This window comes from Rhinopithecus bieti, unplaced genomic scaffold (assembly GCF_001698545.2).
Source record: "Rhinopithecus bieti isolate Rb0 unplaced genomic scaffold, ASM169854v2 scaffold_56939, whole genome shotgun sequence".
Lineage (NCBI taxonomy): Eukaryota > Metazoa > Chordata > Mammalia > Primates > Cercopithecidae > Rhinopithecus > Rhinopithecus bieti.
Window position 1 is genome coordinate 99,396 of NW_016822085.1, and position 24,680 is coordinate 124,075.

The 24,680-nt window shown below is 35.0% G+C and overlaps 1 protein-coding gene across 5 annotated transcripts in view; it reads left to right on the forward strand.

Moving 5' to 3' along the window:
- MAPK10 (mitogen-activated protein kinase 10) overlaps positions 1–24,680 on the forward strand; it is a 147,384-nt gene that overhangs the window by 87,715 nt on the left and 34,989 nt on the right. For all 5 annotated transcript variants that reach the window (XM_017860790.1, XM_017860793.1, XM_017860791.1 and 2 more), the window contains exons 7-8: positions 2,824–3,006; positions 7,768–7,892. In XM_017860790.1, coding sequence (XP_017716279.1) covers positions 2,824–3,006; positions 7,768–7,892 — 308 coding nt within the window. The remainder of the gene's footprint in view (positions 1–2,823; positions 3,007–7,767; positions 7,893–24,680) is intronic.

Genomic DNA, 24,680 nt, shown 5'->3' on the forward strand with positions numbered 1-24,680 from the left:
AATAAATTATTCTACAAAAATGGTTTTGGTCATTCTTTAAAAATATATTTACCATGTTAACAATTAATACATAATCATAAAATCTAGTTAATATTTTATGTATTTTAAAAATGTAGTCATTGTGGAAATCTGTTGTCCCATTTGAAAGATCACCTTATTTTCTATATAAAATATTAATAAAATTTATTGTTTTACAGGAATATGTTGGCCTGATAGACTAAGGAAGGGGCTTCAGAAACATTCTTTAAGGGAATTGCTTGTGATGAAACACACCATTAATTTTATGGCCAAATTAAAGCAATTTTTTACCATATCAATTCCAAATTTACTCTTTTTTCTTAATGGAATACTTGAAACAAGCACTAAACATGGAAACAGGAGGTACGACTTCCAGTCTTGGCTTATGTTAGGATAATTATTATTATGAAGAAAAATTATGTGCTCAACTAAATTGGGCATAGTTGTTCATGTTCATATTCTATGAACAACTGAAAACAAGTACTTACCATATGTAGATACACACACACATATGTTTATGGGAAGAAAAATCTTGAAATGGATTGGTTAAAATAAAGACACAGACTTTTAAAGATCACTGTAACTCAGATTTGCAGTATGAACATTTAACTATTTAATTGACAATGATAAAGATTCTTGCCACCATTCTTTTTGTAAACCATTGCATCAAGAATCACAACAGTATTTCATTTAAAAGCAACCTAAGGTAGGAAAGAGCACTGAGTGTGTCTCTAGACTCTAATTATCATTTATTAAAAGCAACATTTAAACAATTCTTATTTAACAAATTCCAGAATATCTGATTCTCCTTAAACTTTAATATAAAATACCAATTTTTTTTTTTGTTTGGGAATACTTCTTTAAACGCAATTCTTTACAGTATATCTTTATAATTCTAGCAGATGTAATTAGGATATAATACTGTGTTGGGATTATTTTGCCAACTTTGTTAAATGACTTATTTACAGAAAATCTGACATCTTCTTTGCCTCTATTTTAAGCTTGACATCAAGTGGTTAGAATTTTGAGGAAGTTTGACCAATGATGAAATGATAGCTTGGTAGGGCATGCTAACCTAACTGTTTAAAACATGTCTCTTCATAATTTATAATCACAAGCACTTAGGTTTTATTTAACTACACTAATGTATTCTATTTAAATATGTCTAAGTACTTACAGCTTACCCATATCCATAGTATTAACACAGGCTCTTGTCTAAGAGTAATTTGTATCTCTAACTTTATATAATGCTTTAGTTTCGTTATTTCTAGGGATTCTGAATTGCCACTGTATTTTCTCATGTACATGATAATTTGATGAGCTTCTATCCAAGCATGTTCTTGTTTAATGATTGCTACTGCTTTATAAAGGAGTATTATTGTTTTTCCCACATTCATTTCATATCTTGATAGTCCATAGTTATATATTTTTTATTCCAATCACTGAGAGAATATGTAGTAATTTAAGTTTTATTCAGCCAGATTATAGGGAGGAAGAAGAGAATTTGCACATTAGTTTGATTTATCTTTGTTCAATCTCCTATCTACTGTGTTTGTATTATATATTTATTTTTGTTGAATACAGTTAAGTTTATCTTTAATCAGGACTGACAATCTTCAGTCCAAACTTCTTGAATAGCTAGGAGTAAAGACTTGACAAACTTCAACTAAGTATTATTATGGTAAGAGTCCCTTAACTGTCACACCTTACCTTAGTGGAAATGAATTAACTAACTTAACACCGAAGAACAGAGTTGTAGAAGAATAAGCAATGTAGGAGAGAATACTGCTTGCAGTACTGGATTTAGGGGGAATTTCCAAGGTCTCTATTACTCACTGACACATGGTGAGGAAATCTATTTGAATCAGTCGTTTCCAGTTGGTTCTTCAGAGTAGATAGTGTTTATCATTATCAAGGCTCTGATATATTAAATATTAATGACAGATGAAAAAGAGAATCTCAGTCATTGAGTATGGCTGCCAAAAGAGCTAGTTCCAATTTAAAAGGGTATAAATTTTCATAGAGAGGTAATATTTTTTCTGTGGTATTCCCCATGCTTAATGTACTTTCTAAACTTGAATGTACTTGGATAGAAATCTGTTGTTTTAAATTGAACATTCCTCTGTTCACCCTCTTATTTCATTGAAAACAATATTCCGTGATGTCAGCAGTAAAACAATAGGTATGCAATCGGTGGCTTCTTTGTTTAATAAATATGATTCTTAGGAATTTGACAAAGAACTAATGAGTTGTTTTACTATAAAAGTTATATTGACATGTATAATGCATACAAATAGAAAAAAATTCCAGATTTTTAGAGAAGAAAAAATATCTTAAAGGTAATTTAAGAAAATGTAAATGAAAATAATCTAAAATATTTGTGTACTTATCTTTTAAAAATATAACTAATTGAGGTAACTTCAGGATAAAAATGTCACTATGATGTGTATTCTATATTTTCTTCTAAAACACACGATTATATAGAAGTTAATCTGCAGAATATGAGATTCATCTTGTGTTATTTGAATGACTTTTTATCTGTACAACCCAAAGACTATTTCATATCTTATTTTGTTAAATAATTGCTAGTTTTCCAAAAGTATATAAGTTTCAAAAGTGAATTTAAAATTTCAAGAAGACTCATAGCCTGACATACCTGCTTTTATATTTTCATTCTTTGTTGCTTATTAAAACTCTAGTTGCATTAATTAATGACTGTTCAGGACTTTGAGAAGGGTTAGTCTCTCAATTGTTGAAAGGCTAGTGGTCTGCACTTCTTTTTTCCCTTAACTGTTCAATTCTCAGATATTGACCAGTGGAATAAGGTAATTGAACAACTAGGAACACCATGTCCAGAATTCATGAAGAAATTGCAACCCACAGTAAGAAACTATGTGGAGAATCGGCCCAAGTATGCGGGACTCACCTTCCCCAAGCTCTTCCCAGATTCCCTCTTCCCAGCGGACTCCGAGCACAATAAACTCAAAGGTATGCCCTTCAGGAATGACTTGAGGACGACTATGAGGGTGATGGGTCAAACAAGCACACGGTATAGAGACCTCTCTCTCTTTCTCGTTCTTTCCTTTTATTTTTAGTTGACACATGATAATCTTACATTTTTGTGGGATATAGCGGGTATTTTGAAACGTGTATAGAGGTATAATGGTCAAATCAGAGCAATTAGTATAACCCATCACCTGAAACATCGATCAACTCTTTAATTGTCACAGCCTCAAGTTAAAGAAAGATATTTCTTCAAAGATCGTTCCTACAAAGGGGAGTAGCCATGGATTTTAGAATTATCTGGATATTCAGGGCCGGGCACGGTGGCTCAAGCCTGTAATCCCAGCACTTCGGAAGGCCAAGGAGGGCGGATCAAGAGGTCAGGAGATCGAGACAAACCATCCTGGCCAACATGGTGAAACACTGTCTCTCCTAAAAATACAAAAAAATTAGCTGGACGTGGTAGCGTACACCTGTAGTCCCAGCTACTTGGGAGGCTGACGCAGGAGAGTCGCTTGAACCTGGGAAGCAGAGGTTGCAGTGAGCCGAGATCGCACAACTGCACTCCAACCTGGCGATAGAGTGAGGAGACTCCGTCTCAAAAAAAAAAAAAAAAGAACTGTCTGGATATTCAGAGAGAATGAGAATAAAATGTGTGACAGTGTTGTGCCCTAAGTATTTCACAGGGGGTTACATAGAATCCTAAAATTATTTTTTGAGATATAACTCTAAAAAACCAACACAATATACATTGAAATCATTCTTCCAATCCTTTTTATTGCCTGGAAAATATTTTCAATGCAAGATTTAGTTGTAAAATCTTGGAGATGCAGGTGTCTGAACTTCTTTTTCTATAATTTATGGAGTGCTTAAATTAAATTTTTTCATTTTAAAATAGCAAAGAGATTTTACGTATATATTTTTATTCAATATAAACGTTTCCATTAATAAGTCATTTTTTTCTATCATGTTGTTGGCAGTTAATGTACTTGAGTAACAAATATCTTCACCAACAGAATTGGCTTAATGCCTCAGTCTAATTTGGAGACATGGAATAAATTTGGCAATGCATAAAGTGTAATATAAATAATAATACTCAAATTCTTATAATTTAGAACACTCTTGAAAATCTTATTTTGAAATAAATCTGACTATTTTCCCCCTGCCTTAAATAAGGATATTTAAGAATATCCTTAAAGCAAGGATATTCTCCTTACTTTAAAACCTGTCTGACCCTGAGCAAGTTACCTAATTCTTCTTTCCTTGTTTTAACAAATGAACATAGAGAAAACCCACCTTATAGGGCTGTTGGGAGGATTAATTGACTTAATAATTTATCAAACACTTAGAGCAGTGCCTGGCTCACTGTGGATGCTCAGTGACTGTTAAATATAATAAAATAATAATTTAAAAATGTACCTATAAATTATCAAAAAAGAAAAACTTAGGATACATGCTTTTTAAATTTAGCCCTAAATGTTATGTGGACAATAAATTATCTGCAGACTTAACTTACAAACTTAATGTGTATAGCTAAGGAAGATTTAAATGAGATGAGGAAGCTAAAGCTAAAATGTGGCACCACTGTTTTCCAGGATGTTTTCATATCCTCTAAACTTTTATCTAATGGGTTTTAAATGCACAACACTGTTTCTGTGCTCTTGACATATATTGCATAGTTGGATTTCTTCCTTTAACTGCCTCTATAGACTCTCTTACTGACAATGGACTAAATTATTTCTAAATCTACTGCTGATAAGATCAACATTGCCTATATCCAGATTGAAAAAGAGCTAATACTCCAATTAAAGATCTTATAGAAATCATGTCTTTGTAATACTATTGAAATATCAAGCAAAAGTAATCCCTTCTTTTGAAGACACTTGCAGCAATACAGAGACAACAAAGTTCTCATTAAACCACTGTATGAAATCACAATAAAAAGGCTATTAAGATATTATGCTTCATAATGTAATTCCAATTTTCTTGAGTTTACTTTTAAATCAATTTGAATCTCTGCAATTATTTTGTAAATGATAAACTAGTCTGCATATTTGATTATTGATTTTAATTTTAAATATAAAATTGGAAAACTTTAAATAATCTTAATGTACAAATAACCAAAGAGAATAATGTATTCTACTGTGTTTGGAAAAGAGCATAAGATATTTGCTTTCAAATGATAGAATGAGAGATAAAGCATTGAAACATTTTCCCATATTGTTTCCTAAAAATAGTATTGATTATTGTTTCTTAGCAAGATGATTTGGTATTGGTGTAGTTCATGACCCTATTCATGAAGAGCCCATTCTAACCCCAGCCCTTTCTTTTCTTTTTTTCTTTTCGAGACTGAGTCTCGCTCTGTTGCACGGGCTGAGCTATCTAGGCTCACTGCAAGCTCCGCCTCCCGGGTTTACTCCATTCTCCTACCTCAGCCTCCCGAGTAGCTGGGACTACAGGCGCCCGCCGCCAACCCCAGCTAATTTTTGTATTTTTAGTAGAGATGGGGTTTCACTGTGGTAGCCAGGATGGTCTCAATCTCCTGACCTCGTGATCTGCCCACCTCGGCCTCCCAAAGTGCTGGGATTGCAGATGTGAGCCACCACCGCACCCGACTAACCCCAGCCCTTTCTAAGAGCAGAAAAATGGATAGATTTGATGAGAGAATCTATGAGAATGGTACACGAATTTGGATGTAAAATCAGTTACAAATTAAAGAGATCTTTAAAGCAATGAATAAATAAACACAGCCCTGGTAGGCTATTAGGAGGCCATTGGCAATGAGAAAAATTAAATATTGAATTAATGCATAAGTATTTCTGTATTTTTGTTGTTCTTGTGCAGTTCAGAGTTTTAATTTGAAAGTAATGATAATAAGTTTCTAGGATTGAGTTTTCCAGAAAATGGATAATAGAAATAAAAGTTCTCAAGGTTGATCTAACTAGTGATTTTCATATTTGTTCAGAAAATTAAAAGATGTATTTATTCATGTAATCACTAAAAGAAAATATCTACAGGTAAAAAATTAATTAATACATTTTAACTGTAGTGTAGTTAATATGTGAAAAATGCATGAACAGCACTAGAAAAAATATGCCAATAATCACAGTCATTGCCTCTAACTAGTGGGGTTAGATATTATTTCCTGATTTTATATTTTATGTAATTTTCAAATTTGTACAATTAGTCAAATTGTCTTAATCTGAAAACTGATTAAATAAAATTGATACATATCCACAGAGTCATCTATGTTGATTTTTTGAAAATCCATTTAAATTTTGTTCTCTTTAATTTGATGTTTTACCATATATTTAGAATAAACTGAATATTTTCACCGTACAACTTTCAAATCAGTTGAGTAACAATATTGATTTGAGATATTCATTTCTGTTAAAACTTTATGTAAAAGCCTGGGGGAGGGATAGTATTAGGAGAAATACCTAATGTAGATGACAGGTTGATGGGTGCAGCAAACCACCGTGGCACGTGTATACCTGTGTAACATGTGTATACCTATGTATAAGTATGTGCACGTTGTGCACATGCATCCCAGAACTTAAAGTATAATAATAAAAAATGTACATGTTTTTAGAAGTTAAAATTAATGTGTCTTTTAACAATGCTATTAAATAAATATGCTATCACCATATAATTTTATAACTGTTACTGCCCACAACCATAAAATTAATTATGATAGCATTTACATAATATAGAGTTTTTCATTAGTGTCTAGTGTAGCATTAGACTGGCTTCAGTGTTTAGCCACTGGATTTCATCAAGTCATGACTTCCATTTATTTAATTCCATTGATTAAAAATACCTGATGATTACAGAATATTAAAATAAAATTCAGTAATTGAATGTTATTATTTCTATCACATCAATTCTTTGGTTGTTTTTATGTATATAAGAAATTTGTGGCTGGGAGCAGTGGCTCATTCCTTTAATCCCAGCATTTTGGGAGGCTGAGGTGGGAGGATCCTTTGAGCCCAGAGTTAGAGATCAGCTTGGGCAATGTAGGGAGACCTTATCTTTACAAAAAATAAGAAAAAATAGCTGGGCATGGTGGTGCATGCCTGTAGTTCCAGTTACTCAGGAAGCTGAGATGGGAGGATCCTTTGAGCCCAGGAGTTACAGGCTGCAGTGAGCTGTGATCATTCCACTGCACTCCAGCCTGGCAACAGAGAGATACCCTGTCTCAAAAATACATAAATAAATAAATAAATAAACAAACAAACTAAAAGAAAAAGGAAAGAAATTTGTATGATACAAACTCTTAAGTCAATTTGTATACTAAAATCCTGATAATTCCATTGTATGAATGAGAATATAAAGACACATGTGTTGATTAACTTCAAACAGCTGTCCAGACATTTGTTGAATATCATGCATTTGCACTCTGTGCTCTTTATGCTGTTTATTCCATATTCATACAGGTTACCAAATAAGATGATTTTGCTTACATAAACTCTCCAGGTTGATACATTTTACTTAGAAGTTTGAGTGAATAATTATATACTCAAAGTGTTATAACCCTTGGAGAGCCTCAGAATGAAGCCTTAGGCTTAGAGACCCAAAGAAACAGGTGTAAAATGCATTTTCTTTTCCCTCACATCAAGGGATTTACCTGATGTTTGGAAGGAAGATACTATCCCATACTTTATTTTCTTAATTTCCTCTCTGTCCAACACATTTCCTTACTGAAATCAAAATCTTACTAGTTGTTTCTCTCATTTATTTTTTCAGCCAGCCAAGCCAGGGACTTGTTGTCAAAGATGCTAGTGATTGACCCAGCAAAAAGAATATCAGTGGATGACGCCTTACAGCATCCCTACATCAACGTCTGGTATGACCCAGCCGAAGTGGAGGCGGTAAGATAGGCTGCCTTTACTTTGCTTCCACAAACAAATCATAGCTCATAGCAAAAAACTGAGTAGAACTAGAAGCCAAAAGAATGCACAATAGATTTTTATAATTTCTGAGTCCAACGTCTGTTATCTGCCCCTCTAAAAGCTATTTTCTTCAACATATGTTTTAAATACTTTTCAGGGCTTACTAGAAGGGGGTATGATTTAGTCCAACAAGCCTTAGGGGTCCATGACACACTACCATTTGTTTCTGTTAAATTGCCAACACTTGTGGTTCTTCTTGTGTATTTGACTGCCAGCGTCTTCTAATGCAAACTTAGTGGTAGGAAACAACAGAGGACAAGTTGCTTAGCTTTTATTTTTTTTGAAAAGATACCTGCTGCTAGTAAAATGTGATACTTAAGACTATTTCAATTAGAAAGCTTTTATAAGACCATTAGTGGCTTTGTGAAACCTTGCATGAACTAGATAAACTAGAAGTGGGTATTTCAGTAAGTAGATTACTTCAGGTTGATCAGTATGATGTATCTCCATGTCTCATACCCAGACATGGAAAATCTTCTCAGAAGCGTAACTATTTTAAAATTATTTTTCAACCATTTAATATCTTCTATTCAACCTCTTTCTTTCATCTTTACCTCTTCTTTCCTCTGTGTGGATCCAGGCAAGGCAAGGGGGGCTTACTGTTGCCTATGTGTGTTCTGTAGGCCTCCTGAGGAGAATTTCCTTTCTGTACCACCTTTAAATGTTCCTATCAGCAATGTTACCTTCTCCCAGAAACATGAGGAACTTCTCAAATTCTTAGAGTACCTGTGCTAAATCATCTCATTTTCTTTTACATAATACCTTCAAATCCATTTGTTTGAATTTGTTCTTAATCTTTCATTTGAAATACTGTTTGTTTCCCCCAAGGTATTCCTGAGGATATTTTCACTTTCCTTCAGTTTTCTTTCCTCTGCTTCACCATGTGTTTTTCCACGTCAGAGGTGCTAGATTCAAACACATAATTCTCATTTCTTCATTCTTCACTAGAGAAGATATGAAAGGTGGCAGTGAGGACTAGGTAGAATTGAACCTTACAGACACAATATTCAACAGGTCCTTTTCATAATGTAACTCAATCTTTAAGCATTTACAAACTTCAGTGAAAACACATAAGTGGTTAATGAGTCTCCCAAGTGTGAAACTGAGGTGTAACCATCCTGTACTACATTTCTTTAAAGATCTGCTCTCTTAATTAGTTTTACAATAATGTTGAAATTTCGTTTTGCCTCAAGTTAATTTTTAGTCATTTTATTTGATTCTTACAAAATAAAATCCCTGCAATTAAATATTTCTGAGTTTAATTACAATGTTCTAAAAATTAATATATATTCTTACAACCAAAATATAGAACCTCCTCCAGTCTCTCACACTTGGGAAATACTTGCAAAGATGTTCTTGGGGTAGAACAAAGTAATGAAGTAAGTGAGAGAAAGTATGATGTATATGTATATGAAAATTAAGTATAAAAATTTTATCTCTGATGAAATTAAAGAAAGTATTTTAGGTTATGTTGATAAAAATTTTATATAAATATATGTATTATCTGAAATTGTTTCTCCTCATTTATTTTGAGGCATATTAACTTAGGCTTCATTATGTGGCATATTTATTTTTTCTTACACCTAACTTAATCCGTATACTCTGTTTTTAACGGGTTGTGGCCTAGAGTTTAATTAGAGTCATAAAGTCTGCATTTGTAATTCACTTATAATTATGTTGCCTATAAAAGAGATAGTTGCTTGGAATCTATAACAACTTTTTACTGAATAGTATCAATTTGTTTTAAATTTTAGCTTTTTATTAAAAAATTCTTTGTAGAATGAAAAGATAAGATTTAGGATACTAAAATAGTTGGAGCCTTTTTCTTAACTACTTTGGCATTGACATGCTGGGGCATGGATAGCAACAAGGCAGGATGTATGAATTTTAGGAGAAGGATCTGATAGAACCTGCGGGTCCAGGAAAAGAAGTCAGTTAACACACAGAACAAGCAAGTATTTGACATCTAGACTGGGATCACTGATTGTACAAGGGCAAACATGTCTTACATCTAGACATGTTGTAGTGAAGAGATGGGAATCCTGATCCTAGGGCAAGAACAATTTATTACTTTATGAAGTGCATTACAGTGGTCACAACTAAGAGGAGACACATCCTGACGGTGCTAGAATCCCTAGTCAGCTATGCTTTCTGCAATGTCCTTAGAATTCACATCTCTGTTATACATGTTGCATATGAACATGTGTTTAAAATAAGATGACCTTTCTCTATGGACACGTGGCAAAGCTGTAATAGAGTGACATATCTTCTGCCAAAGATGACAAGACTGTTTTGCAAAACATACCCCTGTATGTCTTTATAATCCAAATAAATGGAAGGATCAAATAATTGGAATTTTTATTCTGATCAAAGAGCTTTCAAGTAACTCATATGCTGGTAGGGAGGGAAGGAAATTCAAAGGTGAAAGAGAAGAAAAATAAGTTTCATTGGATGGAAATAATGGCAAGTGAACAGGGGATAAAGAAAAAACTGTGATAAGGTGATGTTTAGAGGAAAAGTGGAAAGAGTATAGATATGCTGTGTGTACGAAGCTATTAGTTATACTACGAGCTATCTTAATGTTTCCAAAACTACCAAAGTACAAAAATGAAAAGAGAAGAGCATATGAATGAATGTTGTCATAATTCTGAAAGGGAAAATTAGTCATGCACACATGAGTTTGAAAATTTTAGAAATTGGATGCTAAGCTGGAGTAATTCATCTATGTAGTAATAGTACATAAATATTTTGAAATAACCGCTCAAATTATTAGCAAGTTCTTATTCAAATAATGTTTAGAGTAAAAAAGTGTGGTTTCAAAGTAGAACACACAAGTCACATATAATGTCAATGCTTTTTCATGAAATAAGTAGAAGGTGCTCTAACTATGGTTCAGTATTCATCAAGAGGGCAAATATATTATACGCAAATGTACTTGGTTGAGTTATTTGCATCTTCATAGGTATGAAAGATGAGTTAGGTTTAAATTTCTATTCTGCCCATTACTAATTTGCTTTGATCAAGTTTCTTAACCTTTCTGCAATTCAGTTTTCTAAACTAAGAAAGTTCTCCCTTCTTATCATATGTACAGCATAGCATTCTGAGATTTTGAAGAGTTAATGTGCATGAAGTGCTTAGCAAGTGCTTGGCAGTCAGTAAGAATCATATAAATTATTTTTACCCTTATAATACTTACAATTACTATCACTATTATGACTTTTACATGCATAGCTTTACTACCTTTTGATATTTGAAAAAGATATATGTGTCTGGTGAAAAAGACCAGCTGGCCAGGAAATTGCAAAGATATTCCACAGCCTTTCTTTTTTGAATAATGGTGATGATGATCTAGTTCCCACATGACTTTAGGTCCATTTTTTTCTTTTTCTTTTGTTTAATGTATACCTACCTCTTCTTTGCCAGGTTGAAGAGAATCTAATGTCATTAGTTTAAACCAAAATAAAGACACATTATGGAGTCCACAGATCCTGATTATCATTATCTTTACTTTGGGAAAAGTAGGAGATTTTGGGATTGTTTGGGGAACTCAGTTTAATATCTTCCTTGTGCCCTGTTGGAAGAAAACACAATGTTTATGAAGCTTTGTTGCCTTATCTCTTATCAGATTATTGAGTTTAGGCACCCTGCTAGAATCCGGTGGTGGCTTCACCTCTGAGAGTGGGGCTACAGAGAACCCTTAAGGAGCATCGGGGTGAACTCCAAGCTAAGTAAGAGTTGATTAACTATTTCTCAGGGCACAGAAGAAGGAGATTTATGAGGAACATAAGCTGTAACTATTTTTAAAAATAGTTTTATTTCTGCCAGAAATTTCAGAGCACTTCAAGAAAGCTCCTGAGTGCAACAGCCTTACAAAAGGCTCCATTTTGTAGTTCTTGTTCCTTGCAAGGGCATAGGGAGAGGGAGCAGGAGAGGGAGATGTGAGTTCAGCCAAAACCAAATACATCAAAACTCAAATAAATCATTATGAAGAAGCTTAATACAAACATATGGAGTCAGAGAACACTTCATGATTCCTCAATTCTTGTCTAAAAGGAAGGAGCTAGACTTGAAACCATCCCCTAAGATGGGACAGGCACTGGGGCTGAGCTTCATGGCCAGTGGTGATCAACCAGATAGACCATTGTGTTGAAGGCTCTGTTTCAGAGAGAACAGTTCTTAATGGCTGAAACCTTACTCTGGGAATCAGGGCAGAGAGGCAGGTAGAGCTGCTTGGGCTAATGGCATTTTGAAATTCTTTTCTCTAGTAGGTGAACCTGGGGTACTTGAGAACCCAGAGGACAGCTGGCAGGAAACATAGGACTTTCTGTGTGGCAGCCAAATGAAAGTTCCAGAAGAGAATGCTGTAAATGAGGCCTGGAAATGGTACTCCAGCTATAATGGAGACCACAGAAAGAGTAGGCATGTTTTGTTTGGAAGTCTAAGGATACGCGACATCCTCAACTAGACTAAGAGAAAAGATGTAACTAATTCAACCAATTTGGCTGGAAGATGATTTGGTAAACAGGGCCAGTGCTGAGCGTGCTTGTTATTCTTTACCTAACTCAAGATTAATTTGGGAATTGGGACAGGGTTGGGTGGGAATTTAATCTACCGATACAGATCCTGAATTAAACAACCTGATCTTCAGATTCCCAGTGAGAGTATAACCTGGGAAACAGAGTAACATTTACATGTATTAGTGCTGAAGTTCAATTAAAATAAACACTTAAGAAACATGAACCCAGAATAGTCAACACTATTACACATTTACTGTTTGCTTATAATGTAAAGTGATTAAGAGGGTCTTAAATGCTTAATTGATATTATTATTTACTAGTTCACTACTTTAGGGATTATGTTATTTTTGCCTACAGTGAAAGAATTTATAGAAACATGTTAACTTGCCTATATTAAGCTATTTTATTATAAGACCATCATAGATGTCATGCCCTATGAGCAGAATTACTATCTGACATAATTTTATCCATCTTCTTGTCTGCCATTATATCTTACTGGATATTACCAAAGAGGATGCATGCAAGGGATGACCAACCATGCAGGAAATATAGATTATTTTTAATCTTCTTGTGACACAAACATGTAAACTTTGATATTGCCTATGCCTATTATACCTAAAATCTATTCAAGGTAAATCTGAAGTGGGAATTTAGAGATCATTATAGAGTGGTTTTGTCCTGCAGTTCAGCAAACATCAGCATTCAGAGTAGCAACTTTCCAACTTTGAGCAGTTATAGGACCAGCAACCATGATGAGGTGAATAGAATAGAGCTAGATGGGACCGGAAAAAAGAGAGAAGGGAATCAGAAGCCTGTGGTCAAAGTAGAACAGGTTCCACAGCTTGATCTAGGCATTCCAGAGAGAGAGCTGATGCAGATATGTAGGCCAGGCAGTCAAGACCAGCTGGGCAGTCAGGAGAGACTTGTGGTCTAAGATCAGAGAGCTAAGTAGATGAAATCCTAAGGGGCGTTTAAAGGTGTCAAAGATAAGGATGTTCTCATATTGCAATGCAGAATTCAAAAGCAGACACTCTTGGACCAACACAGAGATAAGCAAAAATGGGAAGCCACTACCAACCTGAGGGCTAGGGGGTGGTTTACTGGAACCCAGGCAGTAATAGCCTGTCCAGCGGGAGCTAGAGTCACAGACACAGATAAGATACAGCTGCTTCTGGAGAAAAGGATGGGGAGAAATGGCCTAGATTATCCCCTCTGTCTCCTGGTGGTATCTCCCTCCTATTGGCTGAGACCAGACCGAAGGCAGCTGGCGGACAAACCTGGGAAATATGGCCTAATAGAGTCCAGTCCCCTGAGAAAAAGAGCAACTAAAGAAAGGAGGAGGACAGCATCTGTGGGCCAATGTGTCCAGGGCTGGCACTTACCAGGGCTGGCATTCTTTCCTTATTCACAATTCTGAAATCCCTAAGTAAAACAGAAGTAACCAGGGAACGGAGCACAATTCCTCTGGAGAGAAGAAGACTTTAGATGTTAGAAGAGGTGCTCAGGGATCTCCCCTCGTAAAGTGAAGTAAGCATCCCCCTAATAACTATCTAATTTCTTGAAGTATTTCATGATTTCTTGCCAAGAAATCACAGGTACTATACCAACCTGATAGTCTCGGCAGAAGCGTATTTCTCATTGGGGTTTCCACTGAACGTGTGCACTTCCTTCCTTTTATATGTTGATATCACTCTTTCAATTGTTGGTTGTAGGGCTACAGTCTTGTTGAGACAATGTTGGACCACATGTACATGAGGGGAGCGAAAGGATTCAGCCATCTGTTTTCTTTTAGGTTACTATAAATCTACTCTTCTGCTGCCATAGGAACGACCTTTATCACTAGGAAAGACCTTGTCACTTTCTTCTCACTCACCTCTTTTTTATTTCTTCCTTTTTTGTCTCTTCTTCACTTCTTACCCTCTTCTCTTTTTTATCCAACAGTTATTCACATAAGCTTTGACTATTTGTTAACAGTTTAGTATTTATTCACTTATTCTATAAATACTGACTGAGCCCACACTTTGTGTTCCACACTGATCTAGATGATGGTGATTCAGCATTGAATTTTTAAACAAACAATGAAAAAAACAACAGGTCCCTGCTTTTGTTGTTCTTGGTAGGTTTCCAATAGTTAATAGCAATTTTTATTGAATGGGAATCTTTGATAACTTATCATCTCCTGAAGAAACAAAATCAACTCCTCCAAATATGAGTCGTCTACGTTACTTGATTATTTAACTTGTTTAGTGTATGATTTCCTGACTGTAGAATCTGAAATCCTGTGTCCGTTGAAATGTTAATCAGTTATAACTAAATTGCAGTGAGAATCTGCTAATCTTCAACCAGATGTGCATCAACTGCTTTGAATCATAATTAACAAGTTATGCTTATCTACTTTTAGCTATGATTTTTAAACTATTATTTGACTGAATATAAAAGAATGTCCTGCTGGGCGTGGTGGCTCACGCCTGTAATCCCAGCACTTTGGGAGGCCAAGGCGGGCAGATCAGTTGAGATCAGGAGTCTGAGCCTTGCTAACATGGTGAAACCCCGTCTCTACTAAAAATATAAAAATTAGCTGCCTGTAGTACCAGCTACTGGGAAGGCTGAGGCAGGAGAATCCTTGAACCCAGGAGATGGAGGTTGCCGTGAGCTGAGATCGCAGCACTGCACTCCAGCCTAGGAAACAGAGTGAGACTGTCTTAAAATGAATGAATGAATGAATAAATAAACAAACAAACAAAAAAGTCCTGACCAAGCTGACCAAGTTTGGTAACCCAAATGCATAGATTATTACTGAACACCAAAGAATCCTAAAGTTGCTACACTAAACATAAAAGTGTACAAACTTTAAACTATGAATTAAATCTTTCTATTTACTGTAGCAACTAAATAAAAATATTTAATTTGTAGTTTAAAGATTTACATATAAATGTACTGACCATCTGAAGCCTTCAAATATAGTTCACATGATTGAAGATTATGGGAAGGAGTTATTCTCATTCCTTATTACCACTGACTTTTAATTCTCTCAAATACGTTTTCACTGTAAAAGCTAATATCATTTGATTATGAATATCCTGTGTTACTTGCTCTATTAAATCTACTCCATGAATGAGTTCTTGTTCACATTGTTTCTACCTTTATTAACTGTGGTTTAGCCAGTTGTCTTTTACTGAATTCTCTTGAATCCATAACAAATTCCTGAAACAACATGATGAAGAATAGGCTTATAAATATATTTGATTATAACTAGAAGAAATATACTTTGCTAGACTCAGTATATATGAACTTAGGAATGATAAAGAAAATATGAGCTACAATGAATATGAATTTGATGCATCTAATGTTCAAATAGTTCATCAGTAGATATCTACTGTTTGGAGATAAACCATTGAATAAAATATATGTAAGTTTGCTTCAAATATTTTATAATCCTTTTATTAAATTGGTTAGTCTGAGTGTAGCACTGTGAGTTAAACCTGAAGTATCTGGAAGAGATGATTTAAATGAGTTATAAATGCAAACAGCTCTCTGTACAGACTGTATCTCCCATTGGGAGGAAAGGGGATTAAAGTCTTTGTGAGTCACATTTTCCTTTGATGAGTGATACCAAAAGGGTAGGGCATGTCCTCAAGACAATTTCTGAATAACTAATCCATCTGAAATTCTGAAACTACTGTTTTTGTTTCCTGATTTTCCCCACAGGATACAGTCATGTATTTAAAATAGTTAATAGGCATTATTTTTGTTTGCTGTCCTTTGGTTTGCCTGAGAAGAAAGTCAGTTTGCAAGTGAATTTTATGATATAAAATTTAATAGCAACTCTCAAGTGGCAGAAAATACCTATCAAATATTTCAATAAGCATAAAGTGCAGCACTTGAGTTACTTAAGGATTTTGGGTAGAAATTTGAAAATTTTATTAAGAAGGAAAATCTCCATTTCACTAAAATAATAAGAAAACTTTAAAAAAAATTTCATGGGTAGAAAATCCTCTGTTGCTTTTATTAATAGAAAAGATCCACAGTGCCTATCACGCTGAATATGACCTTGGATTTTACTACTAGTTTATTTCTTGATGCTATAGATGTGCGTGCACTTTTAGTAAGTTTCCCTATTTTTACTTCTTTAGATTTTTTTGGAACATGCTTATTACTTTGGATTTCAACTTGGAAAGCTTATAAACAAAACATATTACTATACTTGATAAGGCATATCCATTGAGTTTTCTCAGGAAAGACCTCTTTGGAGGTTTTCATAAAGGGCTTATTCTCAAAAAGATTTCTCAGGTTATTTCTAGCATTTTAGGAATATCAAACAAAAATTTTATCTAAGTTCCCCTAAATATTTTCACAAGTAAGACAAACTATATCCTAGAATGAGGAAAAGAATAATTAACAATGTGAGTAATTTCAAGTGTCTGAAATGTTTAGCATGTTAGTGATTTTATTTCCATAATATGTTATAGTATTTGTTGTATATTTTAAATTTGACAATCAGTCCAAGTATTTCCCAAGTGCCCATCACCAGTTTGGTCTATAATCTGTGTGCAGGTCACTGGTGACCTTTTGTTTCCTGGAGATAGAAAGACAAAGAGGTAACTGAGTGATGTTGTACTATGAGACATCATGATTCTCTTTTCTCCATTCTAAAATTGCCATCATTTAAATTCTGTTTTTCAGACCAACTGTCCTTATGAATTCTTTTAAATATGATTTGTTCTACTCACATGGAGTTAATAAACTGGCTGAATTCCTCCCTCAGCTGTTCTCTCCATCTGTTCTGACACAAGGACTACCTCTTTGAGTCTTAGGATTTCTTATTATTGCAGCATGTGTCATGCTGTGAAAAAGCTAGTGTGACCCATGGCAGGCTTAATTTGAGAAATAGTTTAGTACCATCTATCTGTCATAGAAGACTCTTTCAGTGTGGAGTTGAACTCTAAGTAGATTTGTTAGACTCAGAATGTATATAAATTTAGAAATGAGGAGGAAGAAACATGAGCTACAATGGATATGAATTTGATGCACTCTAATTATGTGCTTAATTATAGAAAGAGCAATTCATATTTTGTGGTTTTCATTTGCTTGGTGAAAGTTAAATCAATGTCTCTAATTCCATTTGTGGAATTCTAAATTTCCATCTGTTCATGCTGATGTATTCTTTCAGCAGCAAAATATGAGCAATTTACTAATTGCCTTCCAGGGAAAATATAGCTTCATTAGATTTTGCTTGCCCAGTGCCTCAGCTGCTTAACGTGAAGATATCGTTTGAATTGCCTTTGGATTGTTTTGATGCCATGTATTATGTTGGTGGGAGCTTGTCAAAATGTTTGTTGTAGATAGAGTTAGCCACCTGCTTTTAGGAACCCCGCTCCCTATATGACTTATAATAGGAATATGTATTTCACTGAAACACTAATTCATTTGTCTCTAATTTTAGCAAGTTCTATTACTGGAGAGAAAGGTTCATCTTAGTTTTAATTCATTGGGGTATTCAGAATCCACTGAATCCAAGATTCTCAGGTGTGAAAAGCTGGAATGGTTGAAATGTTCATTCTCAGGAGAGACATGTTTTGTTGTCTAGTAGAATCCATACTTTGGTTTTTGTTTTCATGTTTTATCTTGAGCACTTTAGACCATGAGTGCTATTGCTATTAATCTTTTGAAGGGATCATTGAGAGAGAATACTTTATAAAAAGGGGGAAGGGAACAGAAATTCTTTTTCTAGAACATCCCACACCTGCTGCTCTCTGAAAGGCTGAGTTATGGCTAATGTATTCTGTCAGGTTCTTCCAAATACTTGATTTTATTTCTTCTCTCCTAGGTGATGTCTGAGATATTGTGAGATCCACCTATTTATCTCGAGGTGGTGGGCATTTGTGAGAGTGTATTTTATTTTCATAATATGTTTCATCCTGGAAAAAAGAGGTTATCCAATGTGTCATCTGCCTAGGATCTAATCCATAAACTGTGGGAGAAAAAAGTATATTTTTTCTTTTTTAGCGTTCCCTCTACGAGATAAGCAAAGAAGTCAAGGTGGGAACTTATGAGATGTTCTGTCAACTAAAATTTACCAAATTTTATAGTAAGAGGAAGAATAAAAAAGAGAAAAGAATAGGAGTAGGTCAGAACAGAGAATCTCTGTCAGACAGCTTTGCCTCGAGATAAGTAGAGGCTACGAAACTGGTGAATCCCTAGGAAACAACTCTTTTGGTAATTTGCATTCCTGCCTTGTCTGCCTACCTGTAATGTTGTTAAAACAATCAAACTAGACTTGAATTTTTGTCAGTCATCAAAGAATCTCCTCTTAACCACTGTGTATATATGTTCAAAGACAGCTCTAAGGCACTCCTACCCATCCTCATATCATTGTGTTTTCAGTAAAGAACTTCTATCAATAAAGAAAATGGTATGCTCTGCAGAGGTAATATTGTTTTCTGCAAGGCCTGGATATTAATTATGATACATAAACTCTGTAATTTAAGGGTCACATCAGTTCTGTACCCAGCAGAATTATTTGGTGAGTAGCCCTGCCTAAGTTCCTAAAGGTTTACTTTAAGTAGTAGGTTTGCTATTTGACACGTTTTTCTTTGCTCCTTTGCTCTCAAAATCAATGAGGTTTAATTGCATGATGAACTTTTAAATACTATAGTCTTCTTTAAGAAAAAAAAGAAAATACCCACCAGGCGCAGTGGCTCAAGCTTGTAATCCTAGCACTTTGGGAGGCCAAGGCGGGTGGATCCCTTGAACTCAGGAGTTTGCGACCAGCCTAGGCAACATGGCGAAATCCCGTCTCTACTGAAAATACAAAAATTAGCCAGGCATAGTGGCTTACACCAGCTACTTGGGAGGCTGTGGTGGGAGAATGGCTTAAACTTGGGAGGCGGAGTTTGCGATGAACTGAGATTGCACCACTGCACTCCAGCCTAAGCGACAGAGGAAGACTCTGTCTCAAACAACAGCAACAACAACGCCCAAGTATGCACGTACTCATCTTCCACGATTCAACATAGGAAATGTTCATAGCACCCCTATGAATGCTGACACTGTACCAGATCTAGAGATGCACACAGGAGGGCATTTCTCTGCCCTTAGGAGCTCACTACCTAGCACTGAGCTTTCTTATGACCCCTAAGCCTTCCTTGGAGAAACTTCTGGGGGGCTTTTGAAAAACATCCCCAAATTTTCTACCTATAATTATGTATTTGCATCTTTCTGAACATTCAGCTCACAGGCTTTTTCAGATCTTTGGAGTTCCTTTTACTCCAAATTTAATTCTTAAAATTTTGAAAATCGTGAATCTAGTAAAGAAAGTTTTCAGTGGGTTGGGGGGAGGGGACTGCAAAAGTGCTGATGATTTACTCTTAGACTAGATTATCATTTATAGACATATCAAAAGATTTAATACACTTTTAGGAAGTAATTTATTCTCTTCGGGTAATTTTAAAATTTGTTTTAAAATTTTCTTTCATCTGTAAAGGTCCTACTTTTTTAAGGAAAGTGGTGGAGGCAGAAGTAACTGATACATATAAAATATTATGCTTTCAATTTTTATTATTGTAATATAAAAAACTATTAACATTATAAAAACAGTTTCTTGTGGTCCGACAACTTTAAAATGGTATTTTTTTCAAGAAATATAAATTAACAGCAACTGTCTACTCTTCACGTAGCTAGTTCTTTTCTCATGCTGTGAGGCTTTCAGGGGTTCAGTTGACACGTGGCTTATAGCTTTAGCGTTGCATTATTCTTCAATGAATAATACAGATTTCATAAGAATGACAGACCCAGCTTTCCTCATACTTTGTTTCCTCTTTGTTTTTCCAAGGACTCACTTCCTTTGCAATATTTGTTTTCCTCTTTCAATTGTGTCTCCAAATATTTTTGTTTGTTTCTTTGTCCATTATCTAAGAAGGTGGTTATGTTGTGCATTGCAACTAAAAGGTGAGACGAACAAATGAACAACAAAAACACAAAAAAATTAACCAAATATCTTGTTTGAGAGTCATGCTTAGAGTTGGTGATGCTATCAATATTAGCAAGTAAACTAAGAAGTTTGACAGTCTAGGAGACAAAGGAAAATAGAAAGTATAATTATTAATCATGCTGAAAATGAATATGTGGTGATGTGAACACAGCTTTAAATGTTGTAGTATGTTTATGCTGACATTTTAAAATCTCTAAATGAAAACTATAGACATGAAGTCAGAATGTCATCACAACTCTACATAGACCACAAGTCTGGAAGTTGAAGAGTTGCAAAAGAACCAGAAAAGGATAGGCAGAAACTATTCTTGGGTGCTAAATCATGGTAACCTTCAGATTCAGGGAAAAGGCTGAATCTCAACATTTTCTTCCCAAGTGTAGATCCATGGCTTAGGCCCTAGGGCATTCGTTATATGTGAGGAGAAGGTAGAATAGATGAGACAGAATATTGAAAAGGTTATACTCCCTTTTTACAAGTATATTAAAAGTTTATGGTCTTTCCCAGAGTATGTGCTATAATAAAATTATTATGTCCCTTTCTAATGGCAGGGCGATTGTAAGAGTGATAAAAACCACTGCCATAACTTGCTGCAGGTTTCATATGAGACTCAGAGGGTTGTTTGTAGAATAATGGCCCACAATATCTTGTGAAAGAGAATAGAATTTATTGTTTGTAAAAAATATATATATGTTTAGTCGACAACCAACAGATGCTCCCTACAGTTTCTAATTCCAGGGAGAATCTGATTTCTATCTTTAGGTGTGTTTTGAAAGCTGAGTTCCTCTTATGTTCCTCTGTAAAAAGTGAGAGATAATTGGCTAATTAGCTAATTAGCTAAGCCTCAAGCACTTTTTCTGAAAATTTCTTACCTAAGATGTGTGTTGTTTTGGACTAAGTTAGCGTTAAGAACTTTTGGTGACTTTCTTTCATGATATATATGCCAGAATGCTGTTTTCATAGTACAGCAATCTGTTACTACTTTTTTATCTGAGCTAGGCCTGCTCACGCTTCTTGCACCATTCCTGTTTAATCATGAACAATAGTTTATTCCTAGCCAGAATTCTTACATGCATAGTCACAGGTAGATTTTCTTAAGTAATGAATAGCTCCCCCAAGAATGGAAGGCTAAGCTTAAATCCAAGCAAAAAACTTGGCTTGCAATTATTAATTTAAAATATGGCCTTACATAATCTAGCTTTCCCAAAGCAAAGGGCTGTGGACAGACAATGGGAGAGGACCAAGAGTTGTAGACTGTGGAGACCAAGGTCATGGCACTGGGAGACAGTAGAGCACAATGGGAACCTCTGTGGGTCAACAATTAGAGGACATGGACTCAAGGTCTCATCATACCTTGGACAGGTCCACCACATTCATTCACTTAAACTTTTGTTAAGCTTCAAGTGTACACTGCCATTGAGTATTCACTAATTCTAATAATAAAAAGACATAGTTCCTGTTATTTAGTAGTTTGTAGTAGAGTTGATAGATAAGTAAATATTATAACCATAGTACTAGTGCCATAGAAACACAAAGGAATAAGGTACAACTCATTCTATAGCAAACATAGGAGGTTTTCAGGAGGAAGAAAAGTCTCAGGTGGGACCAAAAGGATAGGCAAGAGTTAGCCAAGTGAAATGGAGGTGGAAGAGTAGAATCTAGTAGACAAAGGAAGCAACCTGGTCAATAGCCAGGAGAGAAGACGAATCAGGACACACCTGGGGAACTATGAGTTAATTAATTGTGAGCAGAGAAGGGAGTGGTAAGAAATGCAGCTGGAAATGGAAACAGGGCCCTGATCAGGAAACACCCTTTAAGTCATTCCCAGAGGGTGCGCAAGCTGCAGGCTTGGGGGAACGGCTGTAGGGATTTTAATCAGGGAGTAACATAATGGGATTCATGTTTTAGGTAGATCATTCTTTCTACTGATGAAGTGATGATATAGTTGAAAGATTATTTAGGAAGCTAGCGAAGTAATTGAGATAAAAGATGACAAAATGGACTTCAATGGCAATGGAGATGAAGAAAGAATGACATTCAGAGATGGTGGCATAATTGTATCACTAATCTTTACCCATGAAATGTCCTGTCTAATAATATTTTAAAGGAAAAAAATATGTGAAAGTACCCAATTAACTTTGAAAACATAGGATGTTATTAAAGAGGGGTTTCTTAAAGCTTATGGAGGTAATTGAACTATTGTAAACCGAACAGTTTTAGTCTATATGACATAAGAGAAATGGAAATGTTATCAGTTCCTATCATGTTAACACAAAAGCTCAGTTGGACTTATTTTCTTTTAAAATTACTCCTTAGAGTAATTACTTAATGAAAAGGCAAACTCTGTTTTAAGAAAATCCACCATAAGATGTATTTATTAAATACATTAAAAAGTATTATTTAATAATGTACATAATACATTAAAAAGTAGGAGCATTGGTAGTACATTAAAAAGTAGGAGCAATGGTAATGTCTTATATTAGAATATAGTTCTTTATGATTGTGTTTGTTTCTCAACTTTTTTGTTCCCCAACATACTTGAGAGACAGTCATCAACTCATTAACGTCATAAACTTATCAATCTATATTAAAGCAATGATTCTTGATGTGGGGTATGGCAGATTCTTGTGGGCATGTTAATTACTTGGAAATAAATCCTCACTCTCAAGTGATTCTGTTCCCCATCTCCCTCTCCTCAGAGTACCCTTCCCCACCACACATACCTTAGAAATTACTGCTCTTGGCGCAACTGGAAGATAAAGAATTTGTCTCATTCATTACCTCATCTATGTAACTATGCATTCCTAGAACACAGTGGGTTCTCAGAAATATTAGAAGAATTAATACGATGTTTCAATAATTCTCACATTGACTACTTTATTTAACCTTTCAACCCATGCTCCTTTTATTCATTGCCCCAGCCAAAAGAACCCCTATCACTACCTCCAGGTGTTAGTACACCCGTTTTAAATAATTTTAAAATGATTTTACACAGACCCACAATTAAAGCCCTACATTCTCAACTGATACTCATTTCATTATGTCACAATATCCTTTACAAAGTCCACTTTTCTTCATAAAGGTGGTATTAATAATTTATGTATTTAGAAAATTTAGAATTAAAATGAATTTACAATAATAATATTTGCCACTTTCTTTCTGATAAACATCTCATATGTAAATGTGGTACACAAATGCTTTCTTGTATAATGTGGCAAATGTATTGAATCCATGTAGGTAGAAGGGACAGTTTTTACTAGATTAGCAGAAGTCTTTATGCTTGATTGAAAGACTTCATTGGCCGGGTGTGGTGGCTCACGCCTGTAATCCCAGCACTTTGGGAAGCTGAGGTGAGTGGATCACCTGAGGTCAGGAGTTCGAGACCAGCCTGGCCAACATGGTGAAACCCCGCCCCTACTAAAAATAAAAAATTAGCTGGGTGTGGTGGCATGTACCTGTAATCCCAGCTACTTGGGAGGCTGAGGCACAAGAATCACTTGAACCAGGGGGGTGGAGGTTGCAGTGAGTGGAGATCATGCCACTGCACTCCAGCCTGGGCAGCAGAGTGAGACTTGGTCTTAAAAAAAAAAGAAAAAAGAAAGACTTCATTAACCTAGAAACTTTATGTCATGTTCTAAACTTTTTCACAGAGATTAGTGGTAGGAAGGGGAAAATAAAGATTTGTAACAAAAGTATGTATATTTTAAAATTCATAAACACTTTGGAATTGAAAAAAATTATTAAATTTCAACCTAAAATATAATATTATCCCTCTAACATTAGTGAAGTATACCCAGATCAATTTTCCTTAATAATGTTTCTAATTCTGTAGCTATGTTTCTTCGTTCACTGTGGATTTGTATCCTGGGGCTATTCATCGATGCTAACTGGAAGAGTGTGGTTTTCTGTGGTTAATGTCTCCAGGATGACTCCTTATTGATTCATGTTACTGATGTAGAAGGGCTGAAGATCCTTTTTCCCTTGTTCATTTGCTTTTATTTTGTGACTGTAGGGCAGAAGTGCAAATGACATGTGGCTTTAATAGACTAACTCAGCAATATCTGTGTTCAATGTGTTTATTTTTCACCTAGAACTATTTTCTAGTTCATTTTGAGCTCATATTTGTCCTATGGAATATCCTTGGGGCTAATGTGATCTTTTGCCTATGAAAAGAAAGGCTTGCAACAAAAGCTGTTGCTTCTC